The sequence below is a fragment of the Coregonus lavaretus genome (genome assembly GCF_964263955.1).
Source record: "Coregonus lavaretus genome assembly, contig: HAP1_SCAFFOLD_5505, whole genome shotgun sequence".
NCBI classification, from domain to species: Eukaryota; Metazoa; Chordata; class Actinopteri; order Salmoniformes; family Salmonidae; genus Coregonus; species Coregonus lavaretus.
Window position 1 is genome coordinate 26065 of NW_028157299.1, and position 9545 is coordinate 35609.

The following is a 9545-nucleotide window of genomic DNA, read 5'->3' on the forward strand; positions in this document are numbered from 1 at the left end:
CTGAGCCGTTCATATACAAAGTCTGGCAAACTGGCCTCCATGTTGGCCCCAAACGTTCCATGGCAATACCATTTGGGTTCTTACTAGAATGTAATTGCAGACATAAATGTAATGTACAGAACTGACAGGCTGACCCCTCCATCCAGGTGTTTGTGGCGAACCCCAACAAGACGCAGCCCATCATAGATATCCTGCTGAAGAACCAGACCAAACTCATCGACTTCCTTAGCAACTTCCAGAAGGACCGATCGGACGACGAGCAGTTCAACGACGAGAAGACCTACCTAGTCAAACAGATCCGAGACCTGAAGAAACCCGCCTCTTAAAACCTTACCCCCCGTCCGTCCCCCAAACCCTTCCCCTTAGCTATGACCTTTACCCTAACCTTTACTTTTTATTGACCAAAAAAAAAAGAAAAGACAAATACATTAACAATGATTCTATTTCAAATATCAAAGACATTATGTCTTTTTCTTGGTTACTTAAACTTTGCAGAGAATAGTTCTCAATCACTGATGTTTTTCTTTCTTTGTATTTACTTTTTCATGAACTATTTTATCATTAGTGTGTAGCGTGTCACAACGGGACGTCTTGAGGAAGGTGATTTCCTCTCTCGGGGGGAACCAGATGGTTAAAGAGACCTCTAGGTGAATGGCTGAGTGAGCGGTGGAGACCACTGGGCCTCACTTTAATTGTGCAAAGATTTTTTGCAAATGTTTTCTTTTTCATTGCCACTTGCAGGCATGAGCCAGCTAGATAGTTCAGACTTCTTTCTTATACACCCCTAATCTAACCGCAGTACAACTGAAGTATCCACAATCATAGAAGGAATTGCTATTTTTCTATTAGAGGATCTAAATGGTATTCTGAATTGTTCCGATTCTAGAAAAGGTAGTAAGTAGTATTCTAGAATACTGTAACAGTATAAAAACACTAATGCTTCAGTCCCTGTACGTGTAGAACTCCTCTTCAGACTCCCATTCCCTGCTAGTCTTACTCCTATGGTTTACATGTTTCAAAGCTGTAGTAGGTCCTCTGACATTTGACAACTCTAAATTGGATCCTACAAGGAAAATATTAATGTCTCGTGATCAGCAGGGCCATTTTTTTTTTACTGCTAAGTTCTATTCTATACGTAGGTTGTCAATAGTTTTGATAAGTGATTCTCTTCAGATGGCTGGTAGCACTTTCTGTATCATTCAACGCGAAAGGATCTATTCCTTTTTGGTTTATTTTAAGCTGATTAAATAGTTTCTTGTTCAACAGGGCTCTAGCATTATCTTTCTTTTTTTTTTGTCTTGTGTATAAAAGCTGGTTTTAACCCATAAGTGAGTGCCAGTGTGGGTGACAGAAATCCCACTTCGGCACTTTTGGCTGACCTCAATTAAAAAGAGGGAGATTTTTTTTTTCTGTACGAAAGTGATTTCTTTAACTTGTTTTCTTATTTAGATGGAGTGCAGTGGAGGGGGATGGTTGGAACACAGTAACAGTTAGAAACAGACAGTACATACAGAGGTGCCTTTGTTTCTGTGTCCCCTTTGTATTTTAAATACTTTTCTAGGTGGAGCTTAATTCTTATTTAGAAAAATATGGTCTGTTTGAACATAGTCGTGATTAAGCAATGAACCTTGAACTCACTATATTTGAGTTGTGCTGTTGAAGGAATATTTTACTTTGAAAAAACATGTTGCAGTTCATTAATCGCGTCATGAAACTAGGAACCAGGAGGCCAAAAAACTTGGACTATGATTGTCCAGGAAAGGTAACCGTTAACATACCAGTAAACTGGATTAGGTGGAAGCATCTTGCTCTGAAAAAAAGAGCAAGATGGGGAAATCCAAATTAAATAATCTCACAGACAAATTGAGCCAATGCATTTTTTTAATCGTGGTGGTTGATCTTGTAAGTTACGATCACATCTAAATTGAAAATATGAACTCATTAATATGGCTCTTTAATGTAATATTGACTAATAAATCAGATGGGCATCATGCCACGAACAAGTGATTGTTCTCTTAATTGCCAAATCATTTTTTTTTTACAATTGGTAGATTGGACACGACACACAAGGGATAGTATCCTCAAAGCCATTCTAGCCCTCGGGAGGTGGATGGCGGGCGTTAAACACGGGTTGAGACACATGGTGTCGCCAGTTCAAATCCCAATGCGGCTTTTGTTTTCCAACCTACTTAAATATGTTTTTGTACATATCTACTGACATTCTAAATGACTAAAAGAATGAACAGCTTTAAATATATATACAAAAACAATTGTGGTGCCCTCCCTCCTGCTGGCGCAGCGAACTGGGCTAGGGACCACAAGGTCACAGGTTCTAGTCTTGCCATGCCCAATTACCTTTCTCAAAAAAGGTATATTTAGAGCCCTAGTCCCTCCCTGTATGCAAATTGAGATTCTCAATGTTAAGTCAAATATTGATGCCTTGAGTCAATGATTTTAGAGGGACTATTTAAATGGTTTGACAATCCAGATCAGTTTACACTTGTAAGATATCAAGAGGTAGTCAGGATGAATCATCAATTATTTTAATCGTCTACACCGGTCTAGAAATGTGGTCACAATCAGAATGTGGACAAGACACAGGGCGCATGTTAGCACCCGGTATAAACGGGGTTTCGGATGGCATAAGCTGTGACTGACATTGTTGGATTAAAATGATAAACAAGAGACTTAAAACATTGACCCATTTCAACCATGGGATTTCATTTGAAAAGAAATCCCATTGATACTACTGTACCACATTCTACTGTACCACATCACCAATAAAGGATAGAAATGCATACATTGTTTCCCGCTTTGTCATATTTTATATAGTTTTTTTTTGCTGTTAGCTGTTGATTGTGATCAGTTAAAGCAGATCTATGGCATGCTTTGACAGTTTGGTAAAACTGATGAAACAATTCAAGGATGTAGGAGCCAACCCTGTCTAACAAAAAAGCTTAACAATTACAGTAACAGACAAAGCACAGTTGCGTGGGTCAAGAAGTTAGTATCCTTTCAGGCAAAGTGCAATATAGTAACGGTAGCCTGCACTGGCTGGGATGTGACTTGGATTCTTTAGGTCTGGAAGAACTATAGTAAATTTTAAAATACAATCAACAGTAGCCTTCATACAACTTTCATTGTAAACTCTTCAGACAAACAATTAGGTAACATGCATTTACAGTTCACTTATACATACAAGACTTGCAATGACTTAAAAAAAATATCTACATAAGCATTTATATAGTTATGTAGTACTATTTCCTTTGAATATACAGTCAGTCCTTTAAAATCACCTTGAGGTTACTCCTTGAAACTGTTCATCATTCATAAGGGAGTACGAAGAGCCCTTTGATTTTCCAACATTGTTAAAGTATCCTTCCTTACAGCCTTCCTTCTTTGAAGTAATCACTGATCTATATATGATTGGATAAATGAAATGTTTCCATTCCCAACAAGAGCCTGGGGACCTTAGCCTGGTGAAACCAGACTGAAAGCTACCTTACCATTGTTCAACAAACAAGAGAAAGGTCTGGAGGTGTTGCCGACCGTAACCTCTTATTGCATTGAAAGTCCTGTTCAGCCTGTCTCCCATGCTTCCCCACACATCCATCTGTAATCACAACAAGACATGGTAAACCGTGTGACATTACATCAGAGTCAAATCAGAGACGGTTAGCGAGCTGATCCGTCATCAGTATTGTGGTAAGTAGGTGGCAGCATGCACATTAGATTTGTGCGACCGCCGATACATTAGAGAAGAAGAAGACATTACGTCACTCTACACAAAGTGACAAATGTCATGCTAACTAATGGTACAGAGAACAACAACTCACTGGTTAGATGAAGACCAGCATGTTCAGAGGCTCTCCTGGCCAGAGGGGACTTCTGCCACTGTGACGAAAACATGTTGTAAACACATTTTGTAAGAATATTACATCTGTAGAAAGGACTATTATGAGTATACCTCAATAGCCTAAAGAGGAAAACACAACGATATGTAAAAGCTGAATGGCAGACACCTAAGAGGAATCCATCCAGTTTTTTTCTCATCAGTACAGATGAAGGAAAGATGAGGAGCGGAAAATACTATTGAGATGCTGCTACACCCATAGAAAACGATTCATCCGTCAATCAATGTAGGTACTCACAATGAACTTCAGGACTCCTTGGAGGCCGTCAAATCTGAGGTAGGAGATGTCTCCCTTGTCTTTGCCGCTGTCCAGGTCAGTGGTGTAGATCTGCTTGATCCCAGCTCCTCGGATCAGAGGGACACACTCATCACACGGACACTTAGTCACAAACAGCATGGTGTTCTCCTCCTCGCGGATCTCGGCACTCCTGGAAACGACAATCACATTTATTTATGTCATAATCCTTAAACCCAGCCATTAATTCCTGCCCCCTGGTCCGACTCCTCAGCTGTACCTCCTTGCATCCTCTCTGCCATCTGCATTGACCTGTAAGGACAGGTTGAGAGCAAATATACCCATGTACACCTTCCCTGTATTTCCTTCACCTACAGATGTAGGATCTTAATTTGATCACCCTGTTGCAAGAAAACTTTCCTTCAATGCAGGAAATGTAAAACTTGTAGTGTATTTGAGGTTTAAAAAGGCTTCAGAAGTTTGCCAATTCTACTTTGAAATTTCAGTCCCTTTACGAAAAATGTATCAACCCCTACAAAAATGTCCATTAATTATAATTCACATAATTCCCATTTCCTGCAATTAAGATCCAATATCTGTATCCTGTCCTCTCAGATCAGTGGAGATGAAGGGGGGATATAAGGGGAGGAAGTCACTTAGGACTATTGAGATGCAGCCCATGTCTTTTGTCTCCCCCTCCTCCTGACCTGAAGGTGAGTGCGTTCTGCTCAGCGTGGATGATGTAGCGGTACTTCCTCCTCTGGCGGTCCTGCTGTTTGTTGTCCATCTGGGGGTACTCTCCGTACTCCGAGCCCACTGGGTAGGCGTTGTACCCACAACCCACCAGGTAGAGCCGCCCTGTGCCATCACAACCACCCTAAAACAGGTGAGCACAGAACGCAGTGAATGCCAGTTTGATATTATCCCATTTTCATATTGAAATCTTTGTTACCAGCCAGGTTTTGGAATCTCCTTTCCACTTTATTTTTGTCCTTATATTACAGAGGCAAAATACATAATATTAATGTACAGTTATGAGCATAGAAAATACAATAATGGTTTACTCACAGATTTCCCTTCTGCCCAAATGACGGCACCAACTCCAACCTTAGGGTCCTCTGGAATAGCAAGCAAGTAACACATTCAGACACGTTGCCAAATGGCCAATTTCAAAGGAATGTTCCATCATTTTAAACCTTCAGACAGATTGAACCACTACGGATTACAGCTTGTCCAGTTCGCCTTAAAACATGAACATATAATTAACCGTTTCAAAAATATTTTTGATTTCTTGAGTGAGTGGCTGACCAACCAATCAGAGAACTCCATTTCATAGCAGCTGTCGCTAACCACTAACGAGACTAGAATGCATTGTGGGATACCTTCTGTTCATCTGACATTTGATACCCCTCCAGGTTGACTCTCCAACAAAGGTGCAGTCAACCATTGGAGTTTACCAGTTGTATCATAACAATAGTCTCTTCGCTCTCTTGTGTTTTTTATTTGTATTGCTTGGAACTCCATTATGCGATTCCCCACAAAATGTGGTGACATGTCACATTTACAAAATGACTTCCTAGTTTGAATGACTAATCTGGCTAGTATATAGACTACTATCCAGATATTTCAGGGACCTGTTCTGTAGGCCAACAGTCTGGCCTGTATGATGCAGTGTCTGGCAATCTCCTGGGACACCCCCTGAGGCTGGGGCGGCTCCGAGGTTGCAGGCTGGGAGTCCTTCCTGTAGAAGCCGTACTGGAGAAGAGGCACACTAGCAGCTACTGAGGCAAGAACCCCGACCAGCTCCCTCATGTTCTGACGCAGGTTGGAGAAGTACGGCTCCATGCAGAAGTTCTCCAGACCTGTAGCAAGACAGTGTCAAATCATCATTTATAAACACTGTTTACCATTCATTCAACAGGATCTACTCAACAGATGGCGTGGCACGCGGCCTCTTGAGCAAAGGATTTCTATCCTCAAACTTACCCATATTGAGTTAGCCAATATAGCCCAAATACAGCTAGCCAGTGAACACAAACTAGTTAACAAGTATGGTTGAATGGATGTACTACGGACCTATTTTGGTGAGAATGTCACGGTGGAGCTGTTCGTGTGGGATTAGGAACTCTTTGGAGAAAGTGTCCAGGTTCCGTCTCCTCTGCTTCCAGAAGAAGTCCCCAGCGTCCAGGCCAGGGTCGTCCCCCGACACCCTCTCCATGAAGTCACACCCCCTGGAGGTCTCCTCCACAAACTGCTGCAGGCCGGGGGCGACGGGCTGCACCAGCACACTGATGTGGGGCCGGCTGTTGGACTTGAGCTTCTTGGATGCAATGGCGTCCAGCACGGCCTCCTGGGAAATGGAGTCCGTCCCGTTAGGCCCTAGCGACAGCAGACTCATCTCAGGGTCACCAGGCCAGAAGGAGATGCGGCTCACCCCAGCTGGAGATGACAGACAAGACTTTACAAGTGAACTCTCGTTGTGTGTGTGAGTGTGTGTGTGTGTGTGTGTGTGTGTGTGTGTGTGTGTGTGTGTCCTCACCATTGATAAGCATCTTGAGGCAGGTAGCGCAGGGTCTCCTTGAGAAGTAGAGGTCTGAGGCAGCCAGCCTGGGCCCGTGTCTGATCACAGCTACTTGCCCCACGTGGAGCTCTGGACCGGAGCAGTGAAGACCCACCACCCTCTGGTCCCGAACCACCACCAGGCCTGTACCCCGCGTCTGACAGAGAAAAAGACAGGAGGTAAGGGAAAAAAGCGATGATGCTCAATATGGTAATTTATTGCATGTTATCTATAGAAAATACAAAATAAATATGTTTTATTGTCACATACACCGAATAGGTGCAGTGAAATGTGTTATATCACATTTACATAAGTATTCCCACCCTTTACTCATTACTTTGTTGAAGCACCTTTGGCAGTGATTACAGCCTTGAGTCTTCTTGGGTATGACGCTACAAGCTTGGCACACCTGTATTTGAGGAGTTTCTCCCATTCTTCTCTGCAGATCCTCTCAAGCTCTGTCAGGTTAGATGGGAGCGTCGCTGCACAGCTATTTTCAGGTCTCTCCAGAGATGTTCGATCGGGTTCAAGTCCGGGCTCTGGCTGGGCCACTCAAGGACAATCAGAGACTTGTCCCAAAGCCACTCCTGCGTTGTCTTGGCTGTGTGGCTTAGGGTCGTTGTCCTGTTGGAAGGTGAACCTTCGCCCCAGTCTGCAGTCCTGAGCACTCTGGAGCAGGTTTTCATCAAAGATCTCTCTGTACTTTGCTCCGTTCATCCCTCGATCCTGACTAGTCTCCCAGTCCCTCCCCACAGCATGATGCTGCCACCACCATGCTTCACCGTAAGGATGGTGCCAGGTTTTCTCCAGACGTGACGCTTGGCATTCAGGCCAAAGAATTCAATCATGGTTTCATCAGACCAGAAATCTTGTTTCTCATGGTCTGAGAGTTCTTTAGGTGCCTTTTGGCACTTCCCTGACCAAGGCTCTTCTCCCCCGATTACTCAGTTTGGCCGGGCGGCCAGCTCTAGGAAGAGTCTTGGTGATTCCAAACTTCTTCCATTTAAGAATGATGGAGGCAACTGTGCTCTTGGGGACCTCAATGCTGCAGAAATGTTTTGGTACCCTTCCCCAGATCTGTGCCTCGACACAATTCTGTCTCGGAGCTCTATGGACATTTCCTTCGACCTCATGGCTTGGTTTCTGCTTTGACATGCACTGTCAACTGTGGGACCTTATATAGACAGGTGTGTGCCTTTCCAAATCATGTCCAATCAATTGAACTTACCACAGGTGGATTCCAATCAAGTTGTAGAAACATCTCAAGGATGATCAATGGAAACAGGATGCACCTGAGCTCAATTTCGAGTCTCATAGCAAAGGGTCTGAATACTTATGTAAATAAGGTATTTCTGTTTTTTATTTTTAATACATGTTCAAAAATGTCTTAAAACCTGTTTTCGTTTTGTCATTATGGGGTATTCTGTGTATTTTGATGAGGGGAAAAAATAATGTAATCCATTTTAGAATAAGGCTGTAACATAACAAAATGTGGAAAAAGGGAAGGGGTCTGAATACTTTCCGAATGCACTGTAGGTCAAACTTACAAAGTAATTATAGTTTATGTCTTCTGGTTCCTCCTTGGGGAACAGTTCCATCCATAAACTCAGCAGGGTGAAGAGGTTCACCTTGGCCAGCCTAGGTCCATGACCTAAAAACACACCATAGAAAGACAGGATTACAAACAGGGAAGGCAAGTGAGTGTTTTCTCCACTAGATCTTTGCTGCTCCCAAGTGATAACAGTTTGAGCTCAATAAAGATATTCTTTAGGAGAAGCAAACATTGGGCAGACATTCACTTCCTCTTCCCACTGCAACCCTGGAGCACTGACATAGAATGTGAAATTGTTGGCCAGTACATTTCTCTTCAAAACATGTATGTTGTTCTGGCATTCATAGGGGAGAACAACCAAACTGGGGCTTGATCCAGCAACCCTGCTATTACAGAGCAAGCCCAGCTGACCTGTCCAGTGCCATAAAGGTCAAGACCTCTTTGCAGAACCAGTCACGTTATCCTTGGGACGTCCCTACCCTAAACCCCTACCGTTTTACATTTCAACTTCAATGGGGTGACGTCAGACAGAGTTGGACGCACCTACCCTAAACTTCAATGGGGTGACGTCAGACAAAGTTGGGACGCCCCAAGGATCCCATTTAGACATTTCCAGCCAGTCACTAGGGAGGCTACATACGTGTGGGTTCAAACTAATAAAAGCGTAGACGGTGACAAAATGACGTCTTTATTTTCAATATGCCTCAACGTTCAGAGTTCAGTGAGTAGAAATATTGTATCGAACAGTAAAAACATTCGCAGCATTCTCTGTCAAGCTGTCAACACGCCACTGGATGACAGCGCAGGAGTCTCACCTTGTACTTTGGTGTCGGTTTGTGTGCTGGCTTCCCTTACATCGCGATTTCCTTTGCAGTTGCATGATGCAGCACAGGTTGGTTTCAAATCCTGATTTAAGTGTGCGGTATCCATTGTTGCCATTCAATCAATTGAATGAAAAATGTAGCTAAGGTCTCCAAACAAGGCAAATACGTATGATCATTTTATATAAGGTTCTTCCTATATCTTCTGACGTGGAACAAATAGGCGGAGCTTGTCATGCACCCAACCCCCAGAACTGTCAAAGGCGGTGTGTTCGTTTTAACCGTTCTGCATTCTTGGTTGCAATTGAAAAATAAGATTGATCAGATTACATCTGTATTCCGTTATTAGTTTGTCATTTCATTCATGACGTGATAAACTAAAGAATAATGGTATTCATTAGGGGCGGCAGGTAGCTTAGTGGTTAAGAGCGTTGTGCCAGTAACCGAAAGGTCGCTGGTTCTAA

At 43.0% G+C, this 9545-nt stretch overlaps 2 protein-coding genes across 2 annotated transcripts in view; one reads left to right on the forward strand and one right to left on the reverse strand.

Moving 5' to 3' along the window:
* LOC311125573 (calcium-binding protein 39-like) overlaps positions 1-2798 on the forward strand; it is a 21976-nt gene extending 19178 nt beyond the window's left edge. Inside the window, exon 9 of the mRNA XM_084199601.1 lies at positions 147-2798. Within this exon, the coding sequence (XP_084055727.1) occupies positions 147-326 (180 nt within the window). The 3' untranslated portion in view covers positions 327-2798. The remainder of the gene's footprint in view (positions 1-146) is intronic.
* On the reverse strand, positions 2528-9298 carry LOC311125572 (cytidine and dCMP deaminase domain-containing protein 1-like). Its single transcript, XM_084199600.1, has 10 exons — positions 9076-9298; positions 8256-8359; positions 6688-6865; positions 6225-6587; positions 5783-6010; positions 5217-5266; positions 4856-5025; positions 4152-4341; positions 3837-3894; positions 2528-3613 (listed from the first exon to the last, which is right to left on the reverse strand). Exons 1-10 carry the CDS (start codon positions 9197-9199, stop codon positions 3513-3515), a joined length of 1566 nt encoding a protein of 521 aa, XP_084055726.1. The 5' UTR covers positions 9200-9298; the 3' UTR covers positions 2528-3512.
* Positions 9299-9545: the final 247 nt, after the last annotated feature.